Source organism: Chrysemys picta, chromosome 11 (genome assembly GCF_011386835.1).
Source record: "Chrysemys picta bellii isolate R12L10 chromosome 11, ASM1138683v2, whole genome shotgun sequence".
NCBI classification, from domain to species: domain Eukaryota; kingdom Metazoa; phylum Chordata; order Testudines; family Emydidae; genus Chrysemys; species Chrysemys picta.
Genome location: NC_088801.1, coordinates 71,684,874 through 71,703,014, shown reverse-complemented (window position 1 = coordinate 71,703,014; position 18,141 = coordinate 71,684,874). Strand labels below are relative to the sequence as shown.

The window sequence follows — 18,141 nt, the reverse complement described above, 5'->3', positions numbered from 1 at the left end:
TGACACAACTTCAAGAAGGCAATAGCATGCTTCCCATCTGTCTCATACACAGGACCACAGTTCGTTCACATCTGATTTCACGCTGGTTCCAGCCAAATGGTGCGAATGTTCTAAACGTCTTTCAACATATCCTAACATGGCACTCACTCGGCTGAGAATTGCACTGGCAAATAGACTGCGCTCTTACCTACCTCTCCAAGGGCAGATGATAAAGCTTCTAACATGGACCTAATCTGTACAAATACTCACTGCTTCTGTTAATTGTATTCATGTCACCTGCTAACTTCACCTTTAGCTCTGTACTCAGCAATTAAATACAAGGCATCTTCTAAAAAGGAAAAAATTAAATTGATAGCTCCTCAATGGCAAAGCAAAAATCCCCCACATTAGAGAAATGGTCCCAAAAATATGGAAGATCGTGGTTATGGTAAAATAATATTCATGCATCGAGTACACCCATCAGAATAGACAGAGATACTGAGATATTTGGTTGCCATTTATACAATGCTCAGATATATTGAAAACTCATCTGTGAAAAAATCCCACCAATTGCACCGGATTGTCTTTTTGCAAAATTGATTACTCGAATAGATCTGATGTGGTTTGTTAACGAGCAAAGAGTGAATTATTTTGCAGTTTAAGAAAATTCCTAGAAACAAAGGGTGAAATCCTGGCTCTAATGAAATCAATGGCAAATCTCTCATTGACTTCAACAGAACCAGGATTTTGCCTCCCATAGTGATTGAAAGATGTCAGTCCTCTAATGTGGTATTACTGTGTCCTGTAGAGACACTGGGCAATGTCATTGCATTGTGTCTCTCTTCCACAAAAAGTGATATGTTCATTTTTGTCATTGTTAATATTGCATTCACAGAACCTGCATGGCAATGATTTGTAAAATGGCTTATACTTTCTAAATAGACAGCTACTAAAAATATCAAGTCTTGGTCACCTGCATTCTTCTCAAATCCTTCAGTCCTAACTCAGGTAAAGTCCCAGTGAAGTCAGCAGGAATTGTGTGTGACTGTAGGAATTGCTCTGCTTCTACTTGTAATATATCTTACCCAAGTAACGTACAGGCCACCTGCGACTTGAGTAGTGAGAAATCTTTCACCCTGGTTTTGTAATCTCCAACAGGAGCAGCACACAGAATACTCTATGTCTAGCAAAAGAATGCAGGATTCCTGGTTGGTCTAAAGAAAATAACTTCTTTATTTGTTTGGAAAGAAAAGAGGAAGAAAAATCCATAATACCCTGAGAGAAAATTGTTTCTGGTAAATTGTGATTGATTAATGACTGCTTTGTTCTGGTGTTAAAAAAATGCCACTGCGTACAAGGAAAAAAATTAGGCTTCAAGTCACGCAAAAGGATTGCTTTCCCTATAAACAATGTGCTTTTAGCTTCTTGATGTTATTATTTAAACGTTTGCACTTGCAAGGGTGCCAAAAAAAATCAGACCCTTTCAGTTAACTGGATTCAATATTGGCTTCAACTGAACAACTCATGTTACTGACTGTTTGGAGTACTGTCTTCAGTTCGTCCTGCTACTGGTTCTGTTTGTGCACTCTCCACAGTGAATCAACAGTCAGATTTTTCAGGTTACAGAAACTTTTTATGGGAGCTAGTTTTAATCTTAAACGGTTTGATCTGTGTTCCAAAGGACTTTTGCTCTCAGAGTTGCTATATTAAAAGGCCGATACTATGTGAGTTTGATCCTATGCCTATTGAAGTGAACTATAAAGCTCCCATTGATTAGAATGCTGCAGGACCAGCTCTTAGAAGCATTTCTCCCTACACCACAGTCCTTTTTTAATGTAGATGCACTAATCCATACCTTGTTTGCTCCTGTTATAAGTCAAGATCTTGTGTGATGAGATGTGAGCTTTCAGTCCAGATATATTGAACGAGGCCCTCAGTGGAATACAGATAGGGACCATATATCTCAAGAACCTCCAGTTACAGGTAAACAACCTCCCCTTCTGTGGCCTGTAGTGTGCAGGAAGTCAGACTAGATGATCATGACGGTTCCTTTTGGCCTTAAAATCTGATATATATTAAATATAGATTTATAATCACCAGTGAAAGCAGGGACATCATTTGCTATAGGGTAAGGGGGGACAGTTGGCATCCCCACACTTTTCATAGTTTATACGATCCATTATGTCTTCCACTTTTTGTCTCCCTATCCCCCCGCCCAGTGCCCCAGCTTTTCAGGATATAATGTTAAGCAGAATGTTCTACATGCTGACACAACTTCTACTGCCCCCAGGAATTTTTCTGAAATGAGGCCCCTGATGATAATCAGCTGTTTATTAATTATTATTCATATTACTATTGCCCCAAGATGATCCTTGCCCCATAGAGCTTACAATCTAAGTAAATTCAGACTGTAATGCATACTGTGTAATAACATTGAAATTACTGCCATAGCTAAGGTATGATGTTAGAAAGCTTATTTCATGATCAGGGCAAACAATGATGGCTAATGGTTTTCAGACTGATAACACTGGACGAGTTAGCATAAGCAGGGGATAGTGAATTCTTCCTGGGGTTCATATGCAGTGCATATGGCTTGTCAAAGTACTTACTAGAAGAACTGGATTCCAAATGCCCCAAGGCAGGAGTAGGAACTGGTCACAAAAAGTGAAATATTAAAATCAAAGCACAGATTTAAGAAATGAAAGATCACAGGAGAACCAGGGAAATTAACAGAGGGGCAAGAAATAAGAAAATCATCCTGCGGGTTAGGTTTGAATATGAAAGCAGAAAGCACAGCAGAAGCAAGACTGAAGGTCCTGTGCTACTTAGATTTTAAATTCCTCCAGCAACAGCACTCACAGCCTCACACTGCCTGGCCCAGCTCTGGGACTCTTTCCCTTGCTGTGCACGCTGATGCGGGAGCAACTCAGCTAAGGGGTGTCGGAACGGGTGGGGGGCCAAGGAGTCATGGCCCCATTGTTTTTTCCTGCTTTAAGGATGAGCAACAGGTAGAGGACAGGGGGTGGAGAGGAGCAAGAGGCAGGCCTTGGGGGAAGAGGTGGAGTGGGAGCGGGGCCTTGGGGTGGAGGGCAAATGGAACTATGATCCAGGGGCCAGAGGCCCCCCCTCTTCTAGGAAGCTTCCAGTGGCGGCACTCCAAAGGTGGCAGGCTGGCATGCCTCCAAAGGGTGGTGACTTGCGCTGCATCCTGCATTTCTTGCCCCCTGCATGGCTAGCCTTTTTGGGGGGAGCTTAGCTTCCCCAAGCCTCTCATATGTGCCGCCCACGTTCATGTACCAGAACTGATAGGGCCAGATTGGAGCTACGAGTATCACAGTGGCTGTTCCAGAGAATCTTGACTAGTACTTGTGGCGGGAGGGGAATGGGAGGAAAGGTGTAGCAGAAGTGTTCTGTCCAGGGGAGGAGGAGCCTGTTGCCCCACAAGTCCTCCCCTATTGCTCCACTGGAACAATAGAGAGGCAGGTTCCAGTTCTGATGAGTGGCAAAGAGGTCCCACCGAGGGGCACCCCAGTTCTCAAAGAGGTACCTTAGCATGGTGGCATCATGCAGCTCTCACTCGTGATTGAAGTAGAGAGTCCTGCTGAGTGCATCGGCCAGGGAATTCTAGGTGCCTGGGAGATACATGGCTTGAAGCGTTATGTGGTTTTTATGCACCAGTTCCAAAGGCAAAGAGACTTGAAGCAGAGGAAGGGTGACTTGGTGCCACCCTGCTGGTTGATGTACACTACTGCCATGTTGTTGGAGAGCAGTTGAACATGGAAGGACTGAATGAGTGGGGGAAAGGCTTGAGAGAGAGACAGTGGCAGAACATGGTGTGGAGTCTGTGATGCAGGTCCACGATGATGGATGTCAGTGTTGCAAAGTGGTCTACTGGAAGGAAAGCTCTCGCCACGATGGAGTCGAAACACGCACTGATAAAGTGCATCATCTGTGTAGCTTTCAATACTGATTTTTTCTCATTGATGCAAATACCTGAAGATGCCAATAGCATGTGAAGGGCGAGGATCGCAGAGGTTACTTCCTGGTCCGATAGCACCAGGAGGAGCCAGTAGGGGTATACCGAATGGCCAAGGTGGCAATTTGGGCTGTTACCACAGTGAAGACCTTTTTGAACACTTGTGGAGCTGTCAATATACCAAACAGAAGGACCCAAAACTGGTAGTGTTGGTGTCCTACCTGAAAATGGAGAAATTTGCAGTGGGCTGGGTGAACATCTACATGGAAGTAAGTGTCCTTCACATTGAAAAGCCCAAACCAGGCTCCCTGGGGGAAGGAGGGAATAATCGATGCCAGTGTTACCATACAGAATTTGGACTTTCTGGTAAAGGTGTGCAGCACCCGAAGATCTAGAATGGGGTGGCGCTCTCCGCCCTCCTTTGGGATGAGGAAGTACAGTGAGTAAAAGGCTCTTCTCTTGTATTGCGGTGGGACGGGCTTTATGGCCCCCTTGAAAAGCAGAGTGTCCACTTCTCGTTGGAGAAGGCATTGATGGGATGGGTCCCCTGGGGAAGTCCATGGTGGGGTGTTGATGAGGTGAGAACGAGAGGAATTCTATGGCGTATCTGTGGTGGATGATCTCCAGTATCCAATTCTCCATGTGCCCCAGTTGTGGACGAATAGGGCAAGACAGCGCCCAAAGACGATATGGGGCGCTGGGGGTGGCATCGGGGAAGGTTCATAGGTCTCAAGCTGCATGTCAAAACTGAGGTTTTGGCTGCTGCCGGGAAAGAGTCAAAGAGGTGATTGTGGTGAAGGTGGGCAAGTACGGCCATTGCGAACGATGCTGCATACATGGTACCTCCTGTTGGCATTGGTAGTAGGCCAGGTAAGGAGAGTGTTCACGTGGATGGAATGCTGGTCTCTGCTGCCTGCATCTTGGGGCCGGGGTGTACATATGAAGGGATCATAGCGTAGCCCGGGAGTCCTTCGGCAAATGAAGGGATTTGTCCGTCTTCTCGTGGAACAACTTGTGCTCATTAAAGGGGAGGTCCTTGATTGTATTTTGGACCTGCCTGGGGAAGCTGGACAATTGTAGCCACGAGTCCCAGTGCATAATGACCAGGGTGGCTAGAAAGCGAGAGGATATATCGGCTGAATCTCCACCAGCCTGGAGGCCCACCCTGGCCACCATTCGCCCCTCATTTACCAGCGCCTGGAATTGCTGCTGTTGGTCCAGTGGCAGGCTGTCCTTGAACTCTGCTAGCCTACTGTAGTTACTAAAATCATGCTTAGCTAGCAGAGCTTGGTAGTTTGCAATCCAGAACTGTAGTCTCACCAAGGAATACACTTTTCTGCCTAGCAGGTCCATCCTCTGTGCCGCCCTGTCTGGAGGAGTAGACTTCTGTGGGTGCTGGCGTGCCCGCTCTGCTGCCACGTGGACAACGAGAGAGTTGGGGAGTGGGTGTGTGAAGAGAAAATCTGCCCCTTTAACAGTCATGAAATACCTCCTCTTCACCCTCTTCGGTGTGGGGGCACAGGAGGCAGGAGTGCGCCATGCTGCCCGCATCAGTTGAAGGATTGATAGAGTCACCCAAGTGGGCACCTGGGGTTGGAGAAAGTCCAGGAGCTGCTGTTGTGGGTTCTTGACCTCTTCCAACGGAATCCTCAAGTCTGCCACTGCCCTCTGGAACAAGTCCTGGTCCTGGCGATCATCTTCGAGCAGAGAGCATGGGAGAGGAATGAGCGCTTCGGCTGGCAATGATGAAGCAACAGTGGGGACCAGTGGAGTCGGTGGTACTGGTTCGATGTCTGCCCCTTCCCCATTTGCCGATGGAGCCCTTGGACAAATGGGGGACTATCGATAAGATGCCTGCAATGGTGCCTGGCGTCCATGGTAGGGATCACAAATTGTCCAGAATGGCCAAAAAGAAGGGTCCCCAGCATGTGGTGGGCCCTGTGGGTAGCGGTACCAGGCCTCCGCTGCTGGATCATATGCTGGGCGACGAGTCCAGACTTTGGTGAGGCATTGGAGAAAATGAGGGTTCCGGCTCCGAGGACTCCAAAGATGGTTCTAGCAACGGGGGGACCATTGGTACCGGAGGGCTGTGATGCAGCAATGGGACAAGGTTTCTTCGGCAGTCACAGCAGAGGTTTGTCCTCCAGAGTGGGGATGACACTGGTGTGGGGAGGGGGGGGGGGGTCCAGAGAGACGTGGAGACTGCGGCTATGGAAGGATCAGCTCCTCCGTCAGTAAGAAAGGCTCAGAGTCCCTGGTGTGTGTCTGGAAATGACAGAGGGCCCAGGTGATGTCTGTGGGGTCGGCCTATCTGGGTGTGCAGAGGCACCGGCGAGATTGGCGGTGCACATGCTGATCAGTGTTCTGGACGCGTGGGTACCAGGGCAGGCGTCGGTACCGTCGGATCCCGTTTGTGCCTGGCCTTACCCTCCACACAGGGAGGCTTGGGCGCTGCTCTGGTCACACGCAAGATCTCATCCAGCCTCACCCGGATGGGTAGAAAATGCTGCACATAGGAGCAGTCCATGACGTGAGAGTGTTTTTTACTCTCATGTCAGGACTTGTCCTTTGTCTTCAGTACCGATGGATCCAGGGTATGCAAGATGCTTGGAGGAGTGCTCAGCACCAGTGACAGTTGCAATAAGACACGGTATTAATTTTGGCTGGCAAAAACCACCCTTGGGAGGGTCACTGAAAGCAAACAGAGCAAGAGGAGCAGGGGGAAGGCGATGAGCAGCTTCGTGGAAGCAGGGATCTGCCCTAAGTCACTCTCCTTTATAACATTTTGCTGCTTGTTTTCATTCCCAAGACTCCATCACAAAGGAATTCTGGAGGTGGGTTATTTGGTTTAGACATACAAGGCCAGGGCAAAATGGCCAGCTCTCAAATGGCAACATTTAGAAGCCAAATTGGTTTTGGCAGAGACATGGCACCATTACTCCCCACTGCGCATTCCCTCTCACCCACAGCCGACGATGACCTCAGCTGGCAGAAGACTCTGAACTCCAATGATGTCTAGTAAAGATGTCACCGTGAAGACGAGCCTTAGTGCATTACAGAACCAAGTTCTGGAGCTGCCCAAGGAGTCTGCATCAAGGGCGCCAGAACAGCAGGGGCCAAGGGACCATGGCCCTCTCACTTTTTGAAAGTGGACAGGCCTGGCCCATTCACTTTTCACCATGTGCCGCCCCCCACCCCTCCTCTTCCCCCGGGGCCCTGCCCCCCACCAATATAAACTTTTTTTTTGCATTAATATTTATAAGCCAGAAGCGACAAAGAGTCCCGTGGCACCTTATAGACCAGGGGTAGGCAACCTATGGCACAGGTGCCGAAGGCGGCACACGAGCTGATTTTCAGTGGCACTCACTCTGCCCGGGTCCTGGCCACCAGTCTGGGGGGCTCCGCATTTTAATTTAATTTTAAATGAAGCTTCTTAAACATTTTAAAACCTTATTAACTTTACATACAATAGTTTAGTTATATATTATAGACTTCTAGAAAGAGACCTTCTAAAAACATTAAAATGTATTACTGGCACACGAAACCTTAAATTAGAGTGAATAAATGAAGACTCGGCACAGCACTTCTGAAAGGTTGCCGACCCCTGTTATAGACTAACAGACGCATTGGAGCATAAGCTTTCGTGGGTGAATACCCACTTCGTCAGATGCATGTAGTGGAAATTTCCAGAGGCAGGTATAAATATCCAGACTAAAACAGCTACCCTCTGATACTATAAGCCAGAGTGCATTTTCAGTATTACCTACCCAAGTGTCGAAAAATCATGCGTCAGAACCGCAAAAATCAGGAGATTATTTTTTTTAAAATCATGATTTTTAAGCCAAAGAATACATTTGAAGTTCATTCCATTTGCCTTCTGGTTTGTCTCTCTCTAAGGTCCATTTGGGTCACATTTTCAAGCTTTTCTTTGGAACCATTAAGCTAGAAACATCTTTTAAAACAATGGAAGCTGAGAGTCCCACCTAATCACTTAACTCCAGGAGTTGGGACTTTAAGAAAGTCTCCAAATATTGTGAAATATGATAAAATTGTGACAGTTGGCAACACTGCAATTCCTCCCAACACAAGATTTCAGAGAGGATAGAACTCTGAGATGCTCTCCTTTTGGAATGGAAAATGTCTAGATTTAAACATTCAGGAGTATCTTTGCATATCAATGACCCTCCTTTTCTCTTGAAATTCTTTCTACAATAGTGCTTCTAAAATGTCTTCTCTCCAGGTAGAGATCAGTAATAGACAGAGTCTGTAAAGGTGTATGGCTAGGAGTTAATTAAGAGCTTCAAGTTAGGCTCCTGCACCCAGGTTTAGGTTCTAAAGCCCAGATTTGTAGAGATACTTTGCTCAGTGTTGCTAAGGTCTAAATGACACAGGAGCTTAAGGCTCCTTGACAGGCAAAGCCAAGGCTTACACCTCTGTTTAACTTCACTCACTTGAAAAGTCCCATTCATCACAAACAATTATGGGAGTTCTATCAGGGAGCTCTGACTGGTCAGATGCAGTAACTGATAGAATCATGGAACATAAGGAGATCCAACTCCCTGCTCAGATCAGCACCAATCCCCAGACAGATTTTTGCCCCGATCCCTAAATGGCCCCCTCGAGGATTGAACTCGCAACTCTGGGTTTAGTAGGCTCAAATCACTGAGCTATCCCTCCCACTCTGATTGGATGAGTGTACATTCAGGCTGATGTCAGAGTCCGAACCCATGACCGTCAGCACTGAAAACATGAGCCTCTGCCATCTCAGGAACAGGACTAATTTTTGAAGCAGTCACAGCTCTGGGAATCAGCTACTAGGATCCAGATTAACACGGTAACACCTTTTGCAACTATTCATCATCTTTGGAGCAGGGATTTTCCACATCACACATGCTGTGCTAGTGCCCTGCACAGTGCAATGGTTAGTGAACTCTCCGAGACCCTAAAACTACCCGTACTTTGTGGTCTTGGCGTGGCATGTGGCCTACTAACAGGGACACAAAGAGTCAGAGTTTAATTGAGACCTAGCTGTGCAAAACAAACGGTGTCCCCATGAGACAGAGAACTACAGGGCCTGTGTGTGTGGGTGTGTTTCCATCGATAAAGAATGCCCTGTGTGTTTGTTCCCTCTAGGCCCTGTAGAGGGACATTACAAGAGTGTTTCACGGAGCTGAGTTCATGCTCTGCAGCTTGGCAGGGAATGACCAGTTTCACATTTCTCCTTGAACTCCAAATACCATCTTTGTATATGTTATTATTAGGGCTGTCAAGCGTTTAAAACAATTAAACGTGATTAATCGTGCTATTAAACAATAATAGAATACAATTTATTTAAATATTTTTGGAAGTTTTCTACATTTTCAAATATATTGATTTCAATTACAACACAGAATACAAAGTGTACAGTGCTCACTTTATATTTATGTTTGATTACAAATATTTGCTCTGTAAAAAACAAAAGAAATAGTATATTTCAATTCACCTAATACAAGTACTGTAGTGCAATCTCTTTATCATGAAAGTTGAACTTACAAATGTAGAATTATGTACAAAAATGCATTCAAAATAAAACTATGTAAAACTTTAGAGCCTACAAGTCCACTCAGTACTACTTCAGCCAATTGCTCAAACAAGTTTTGCAGGAGATAATGCTGCCCACTTCTTGTTTACAATGTCACCTGAAAGTGAGAACAGGAGTTCGCATGGCACTGTTGTAGCTGGTGTTGCAAGCTATTTATGTGCCAGATGCACTAAAGATTCATATGTCCCTTCATGCTTCAACCACCATTCCAGAAGACATGAGTCCATGCTGGTGTTTAGCATATCTGGCACGTAAATACCTTGCAATGCTGGCTACAAAAGTGCCATGTGAACTCCTGTTCTCACTTTCAGGTGACATTGTAAATCAGAAGCAGTTAGCAGTATCTCCCCTAAATGTAAACAAACTTGTTTGTCTTTGCGCTTGGCTGAACAAGAAGTAGGACTGAGTGGAATTGTAGACTCTAAAGTTTTACATTGTTTTGTTTTTGAGTACAGTTATGTAAAAACAAAATCTACATGTGTAAGTTACACTTTCATGAAAAAGAGATTGCACTACAGTATTTGTATGAGGTGAATTGAAAAATACTATTCTTTTGTTTTTCACAGCGCAAATATTTGTAATAAAAAATAAATATAAAATGACCACTATACACTTTTTATTCTGTATTGTAATAGAAATAGGGTGATTAGATGTCCCGATAAAACCAGGACCGTCCCAATATTTAGGCGTTTGTCCTGCATCCCAATGTTTGGTTGGGACACAGTTTGTCCCAATATTTTGGGGTACTCCTTTTTTTGGTTCCGCTGGCGGCACTCCGTTTTGCTCCGCCAGTGACCCCTCCCCCCCCCCCGTCCCGATATTTTCTTCCTCTCATCTGGTCACCCTAAATAGAAAACAACATATTTGAAAATGTAGAAAATCGTCCAAAAATATTTAATAAATTTCAATTGGTATTCTATTGTTTAACAATGCGATTAATCGTGTTAAATTTTTTTTTAATAAAAGTTAATTTTTTTGAGTTAATCGCATGAGTTAACTGCGATTAATCAACAGCCCTAGTGATTATCCATCAGATATATTTGTATACAGTAGTCTCTGTCATCCAAGGAGCTCCAAGCACTTTAAAGACTAATTAAGGGTCTGTCTTCACTGCAGAGTTAACTCGGGTGATTGGCACCCAGGTTGGCCTGGGCCAGGTGGGAGTAGCCCTGGTGCAAAGTTACACTGGCATTCCTGCATCCGTCCTGGTGCTGCACTTCCCTGTGTGTGCCACCGAGGCTTCCCTTGGGTCTTTGGGCTACAGTAACTGAGCTGCTCTGGGATTCTTTCCCACTGAATTGTGAGAGAGCCTGTCTGTCCATCTGGGGACACAGGAGGAATTGTGGGAAAGGCACTGGAGGACAACCGGTACGGAGCGACTTAGCCTGCATCCTCACTGCCAAGTGGGTGGGTTATCAGCCCATATGCAAGCTGCCCCTAACCTCTAGCCTACAGGCCAGCAAGATTGGGTGTAAAGCACTACCCCACTTGGGTGAGAGGGCTTTGTGTGTGGACAGGATAGGGGCCAGGGGCAATACCTGGGTAAGAGCTCAAGTTAACCCTGCAGTGAAGACAGACCCAAAAATCTCACAGCATTCAGGAACAACACTCGCATTAGACTCATTTCAGAGGCAGATTACACGGAGGCACAGGGATGTCCAAGCACACACAGCTAAGCAGTAGCGCAGGATTCAAAGTAGTGACTTTGCCACAGCGCGTTCATCCATTGCACACCATCAACTGAAGTGCAGGATATTTCTTAGTTTAAAAATGCTGTTTGCACTCTGTGAGTGTAGAGGGCTAGGATATAATACGGTACCTGGAGCAGCATGTCCCCTTCGGAGAACGTTTCCCCGTTGATCTGCAGATTCATCTGTCCGTTCCCTCCAAGCGTCCCAGGCTGATCTGCTACATGGCCGCCGTGGTTCGGCACAGTGGCTGTGAACAAGAGGGTAAGAGAGGACAGTGATATCAGCCCACCGTGAAGGCATCGCCACTCTTTTCCTTCTTTCTCACATCTGGGGGCCTCACTCTCTTTCAGCTGCATCATGCTGCCTGCTTCAGGGGCTTCCAATCTGACTAACCCCGGTCAGAGACAACCTGACGGAGCTGAAACACGAAACCTGGAGCTGAAAGGAGAGCTGGTGCAGAGAGGCTGTGTGCTCCATCTCCCTTGGGGGCTGTACAGATAGCTAGCGATCCCCTGCCCACGACAAACGCCCTTCCCTGCTCCTTCTCATGTTCAGGCCAGGAGCTGAAGCAGAAGAGCTAAAATACAACAAGACAAATGGGAGTTAGACACTGAACTCTTATTGACTTTAATTGGACCTCACAGAGCTTCCAGAAGGTTCCAGTGAGAGGAGCAGTAGGACAGCTGTTTCAGCCTGGTTTCCTATGGAGTTACGGTAGTGTTTCTAATGGGTTTTAGTCTTCTCCAGGTCAGTGACTATAGGGACCTTTAGACATCAGGTTTGTGGAGAAAGGCCTAGCTGGGATGGGCTCATTGGGGTGAGAAAAATGTTGGCAGGATGGGCGAGGAAGGTGGAACCATGGCCCCACCTTCAAAAGGCATTTAGGTCATGTATTTTGCAGTACCTTATTATTGAAGAGGGTAGAATAAAGTAGACTGGTCACTAGAGACTCTGTAAGCTGTGATGGACACCAGGAAGATGACTGTGGATGACCATTTGTATTGTGCTAATGCCAAGTGGCCCTATTGTGCTAGGCTTTGTAAAAAAAAAAACAGTCTTTGCCCCAAAGAGCTTCCAATTTAAATATAAGATGAGAGAAAACAGGTGGATTCAATGCAAGCTAGCAATGAGATGATTAGGAACAACATGGTAAGCCATGGTCACAGCATACCAACTGCCTATCTCTCAAGTGTTCTGTAGATATCACAGTTCTGTTGCACTGAGTGGCTCAAAAGGAGGTTTTTGTTTTTTTAAAAAAGCACAAGAGTAGGAGCTAGGAGACCTGGGTTCAATTCCCAGTTCTGCCACAGACTTCCCATGTGGTCATGGGCAAATCATGTAATTCTTCTGCACCTTAGCATTCTCACCTGTAACATGGGTATAGTATTTACCTAGCTAACAGTGTTGGATGTGTGGCTGAATTAACCAATGTGTGCAAAGCATCCTGGGAGCCATTGTGGCCTGCAATGACAACACTGGTATTGTAACTGCTGCTGAGTACATCACAGGAGTCAAAGCACAAGCGTGGAACTCATCTCTGATACACGTAGAGCTCCCATAGGACCAAAGGCTGGATCAAAGGAAACAGCGGGCTAAGTGACGTGGTCTCTTGGAGTGGATGTTCATGTCTATCTAATAGGGGAAAATTGCATCTAAAATTAATTGTGGCTTATAAGTATAAATGATACGTATCAATACCTGCAGCTCTACAAGTGTCTTTCATTCCAACGTGCTTTACAAGCTGTGCTGGGATTACTTCACCTGCTACTGAAGTAATAAGAGCAGTATTTTGTACCTACCATATACAGAATAGCAACCCGTTCCGGAGTGAAACATGTCAGCTCTTTAATAGTGCACAACACCCGTACATTACAGTTTGGGTTGGAAAGGGAAGAGTATCCTATTCAGTGTGTGTTTGAGAGATAGACAGTGGCGGGAGTGCAGTGGGAGAGAATTTTAAGTTGGTTGAATGTAGGTGCCAGAATTGGACGCTGAGCAAAGCAATCTTTTCGAACAGTGACAATAGACCTTTAATGACCACCAGCAAGTTATACCATTGGGATTTGCTTTTAGATCCCATCTAATGCATGGTGCCTCTGTAACCCACACACCTCCTGGGTGTGGTGCTCTGTCCCCTCTAGTGGCACTGACACTACTTAAAGATTAAAGAGTCTGCTATAGCCTTAGCTACCAGCCATGTGGCTTTTAGCTCATGCAGTAAAGGCTCATGCACTAAGCTTCAAACGTTCCAAGTTCAATCCCGCCCACCACCGACTGGGGTCTATCGGTGTTACACCTCCACCAAACACAGTGCCATTTACTAGAATCACTGGTGCCGTTCCTATGCTTTCCTCACAAGTTTCCCAGGCTCAACCTTTGGTAACGTGAGTGAGAGCTCAGTAGGGAGCCCTATTTCCCCAAGACCAACAAGCACATTCCATTGGTTCCATCTTCCTGGGCCCCTCACTCTCTCTCTGCTGGTGCCTGACATTTCTGTTTTCCTTGCTTCATCCATCTCCACCACCAAGCGTTGGCAGGCTTACTTGCTACACTAGGAAATGCCATGGTCCCTGGAAGCTGGCATCCCTGATTCCTTTGTTTGTAGTTGCACTTTCACTGCAAAGACAGGATCTTTGATCTCCCATTATTTTGTGAGAAGTTTCCACATTTGAGCATTGCTAGCTGGCATCTCTGTGGCTGTCTGCATTGCGTAATTAAATGTTACCACCCAACAAAGCTATTTTTGTGGCTTGGAGAAGGATTCGGATCATTGTTCATTTCTTTTGCCCATCATTGCTAATTCTCATTAATTACACTGGTCTACAATTTTTGAGAAGTTGTCTGCTTCAGAGATAAAATGTGCTATTTATTATGTATTTTGATGTGCTGAATTTAAATATGACAATTAAAACAACTGATTGGCTACTGTTTCTAAGATATTTAAGTTTTTACATTTTATGTCTATGTATATTGTGTAGATAGTAGAGTTTTAATCATAAATTGTAAACCTAGGTCTTTTCATGTGTTTATGGTTGCTTTACATGATAATATTTCACCTGTCCTGTTTATGTAACACTTTAAAAATCAGCAAAAGGGTTATATAAATAAAATTTATTATGAAACAAAAGGCAAAAAACTATTATGTACATAGTTTAGTCCTATTCCGTGTCTACTCGGCGCTTCTTGGCTTGTCTCTTGTATTCATTAAATGGAGCATCTCTTGTCACTGTCCAGCAATAGTCTGCAAGCATTGATGGGCTCCATTTGCCCTGATAGCGTTTCTCCATTGTTGCAATGTCCTGGTGAAATCGCTCGCCGTGCTCGTCGCTCACTGCTCCGCAGTTCGGTGGAAAAAAATCTAGATGAGAGTGCAAAAAATGTATCTTTAGTGACATGTTGCAACCAAGGCTTTTGTATGCCTTGAGGAGGTTTTCCACCAACAACCTGTAGTTGTCTGCCTTGTTGTTTCCGAGAAAATTTATTGCCACTAACTGGAAGGCTTTTCATGTCGTCTTTTCCTTGCCACGCAGTGCATGGTCAAATGCATTATCTCGAAGAAGTTCACGAATCTGAGGACCAACAAAGACACCTTCCTTTATCTTAGCTTCACTTAACCTTGGAAATTTTCCACGGAGGTACTTGAAAGCTGCTTGTGTTTTGTCAATGGCCTTGACAAAGTGCTTCATCAGACCCAGCTTGATGTGTAAGGGTGGTAACAAAATCTTCCTTGATTCAACAAGTGGTGGATGCTGAACACTTTTCCTCCCAGGCTCCAATGACTGTCGGAGTGGCCAATCTTTCTTGATGTAGTGGGAATCTCTTGCACGCCTATCCCATTCGCAGAGAAAACAGCAGTACTTTGTGTATCCAGTCTGCAGACCAAGCAAGAGAGCAACAACCTTCAAATCGCCACAAAGCTGCCACTGATGTTGGTCATAGTTTATGCACCTCAAAAGTTGTTTCATGTTGTCATAGGTTTCCTTCATATGGACTGCATGACCAACTGGAATTGATGGCAAAACATTCCCATTATGCAGTAAAACAGCTTTAAGACTCGTCTTGGATGAATCAACAAACAGTCTCCACTCATCTGGATCGTGAACGATGTTGAGGGCTGCCATCACACCATCAATGTTGTTGCAGACTACAAGATCACCTTCCATGAAGAAGAATGGGACAAGATCCTTTTGACGGTCACAGAACATGGAAACCCTAACATCACCTGCCAGGAGATTCCACTGCTGTAGTCTGGAGCCCAACAGCTCTGCCTTACTCTTGGGTAGTTTCAAATCCCTGATAAGGTCATTCAGTTCACCTTGTGTTATGAGGTGTGGTTCAGAGGAGGAGGATGGGAGAAAATGTGGGTCCTGTGACATTGATGGTTCAGGACCAGAAGTTTCATCCTCTTCCTCTTCCTCGTCTGACTCAAGTGAGAAGGATTCTGGTGCATCAGGAACCGGCAGTCCTCCTCCGTGGGGTACTGGGCGTATAGCTGATGGAATGTTTGGATAATGCACAGTCCACTTTTTCTTCTTTGACACACCTTTCCCAACTGGAGGCACCATGCAGAAGTAACAATTGCGGGTATGATCTGTTGGCTCTCTCCAAATCATTGGCACTGCAAAAGGCATAGATTTCCTTTTCGTGTTCAACCACTGGCGAAGATTTGTTGCACAAGTGTTGCAGCATATGTGTGGGGCCCACCTCTTGTCCTGATCTCCAATTTTGCAGCCAAAATAAAGGTGATAGGCTTTCTTAACCATAGTGGTTATACTGCGCTTTTGTGATGCAAAAGTCACTTCACCACAAACATAGCAGAAGTTATCTGCACTGTTCACACAAGTATGAGGCATCTCTGCTCACTTTGGCTAAACAGAAATGTGTCCCTTTGCAAAATCAAACCCTGACAAATAAGAGAGCACGACACTGTATGATTTCTAGAGCTGATATAGGGCAATTTGTTCAGCAGAGTGATGTAAGCTTCGTTATGATTGCATCATCCATGACTTCTAGGAATAACATGATGCAATTCATATCATGTATGACGCAATACCAGCTTCAGATTGCATCATGCATTGTTTTGCCTAAAAAGCAAGTACTGTCCAAACCCAGTCATAGATTTATTCATAGATCCTGTCAAAGATGTATTTTAGTCATTTCTGGTTTAAATTGAGATCCCTTCCCTTTATAACTCACTTATCCTCTGCCATTCCCAAGTCAAGGGTCGTATATACTGACCCAATAGCATATCTTGAAAACTAGAGCCAATCAACAATTTTAAGCATCATTTTCATTCTCAGTGACGCAGAATTAGTAAAGTTTGACTACATTTATTTCAGAAGCATTTTGGCTGTAGAGCAGTGACAGGCCCTCAAGGTAGACTGTGGTGAACTTTGTGATTTCTGTGTGAGCTCTTTCCACATGGGAAGAAATAAAGAAACAGTGGTTTCAAGTTCCCACAGATCGGCATGTTGACTGCGTTGCCATCTAGGTATTTTTCATGGACTGCTCTAGCTGTGCGTAAGCCTACTTCACTGAACTTCATATCACACTGAAAAACTCGCCCTAGTCTGGGTCAATCACAGCTCCAGAATGAACTGCTTTTCAAACATGGGCAAGAATCTTACCCAGAGGCCAAACATTGCCCAATGACTCTTTATTGAATACAATGGAAAAGAAAGGCAAGAGCAGCTGGCCTTCTGCATTGTGGGTCCAATTCTTAGCATCCACCAGGGCCAAAACTGCCCTGGACATAAGATGGAGCAAGAGCTTCACAGTGCAATGTGCTACAGACCTGCCCTGTCTTAGCCTGCCTATCTCCTGCACTGGAGTTTGTGAGGCAGCAGTGTAAGGCTGCTTATGGCAGTCCTACGGGGTGCCCAGGCCAGAGAAATTCTCCTCCAGACCCTCACGGCATCTCCACGGTCCTTAGATGCCGCATGTGGATCTGAATCTCTCACTACGTTTAAATACCACGGTGGAGCTCTGCTTAGGTATGGAGCATAAGAACAGGAGAAAGACTCTTTATTGTCTGGCTCACCACACTCACCCCAGCTTAGCAACAGCTTTTGTGAGTCTCACTGTTAGCTCTGGGTGCGAAGAGCAGCTAGGGACAATGGGAACCTGCTCATGTGATGAAAATACAATGAAGACCCTCTCTGATTTCACAGGGTGTTTTGCCTGCACAAGGTGCCAGGATTCAGCACTCAAAGGGTTTATGAGAAGAGGCACAAGCTATCTACTCCCCCCCCCCCCCCCCCCGCACCGCCCCAGCGACCCTGCCCCAGGGAAGCCTTTCCTAAGTCAGACTGTGGGGAGGAATTTCTTAGGTGGGGACGGGGGCTCTAGTTTGCTTTGCTGTTTGAAGTTGAATCTCTCCAGGGCATCTCACAGTGGATGCCTTTGGCTGTGTCCGCTCCAAGCATAAATACACCTATTGTTCAAGAAAGGAAGCCTTGTTCCTGAAGGTATCACATTACTGCTGCTGGGGGCTGGCTGCTGCTGGGCATTGCCAATGCACTGCAGAACCTCTCGCCTTTGGTCAGTAGCCAAACTCCAATCCAACTCAGCAGGGATCGTACATTGTTCCCACCTAGTAAGTGGTCAGTAGCCTGGGCACCATGGGGCTCAGTTCCAGGTGTTACAAACTAACCACTACACATGGTGGACTAAGCAGAGACGCCAACAATTGCATTGGTCTTGAGCACTGAGCTACTGCTCTGAGCCCTAGAGAAAATACCCCCCAGATCAGCACTGTGCAAAGTAATGCACATTGGAAAACATAATCCCAACAATACATATAAAATGATGGGGTCTAAATTAGCTGTTACCACTCAAGAAAGAGATCTTGGAATCATTATGGATAGTTCTCTGAAAACTTCCACTCAATGTGCAGTGACAGTCAAAAAAGGGAA

The 18,141-nt window shown here is 45.5% G+C and overlaps 1 protein-coding gene across 1 annotated transcript in view; it reads right to left on the bottom strand.

Annotated features, from left to right (window-relative positions):
- LOC101935709 (aryl hydrocarbon receptor) overlaps positions 1–18,141 on the bottom strand; it is a 138,012-nt gene that overhangs the window by 42,543 nt on the left and 77,328 nt on the right. The window contains 1 exon segment of the mRNA XM_005311491.4: positions 11,356–11,474. Coding sequence (XP_005311548.2) covers positions 11,356–11,474 — 119 coding nt within the window.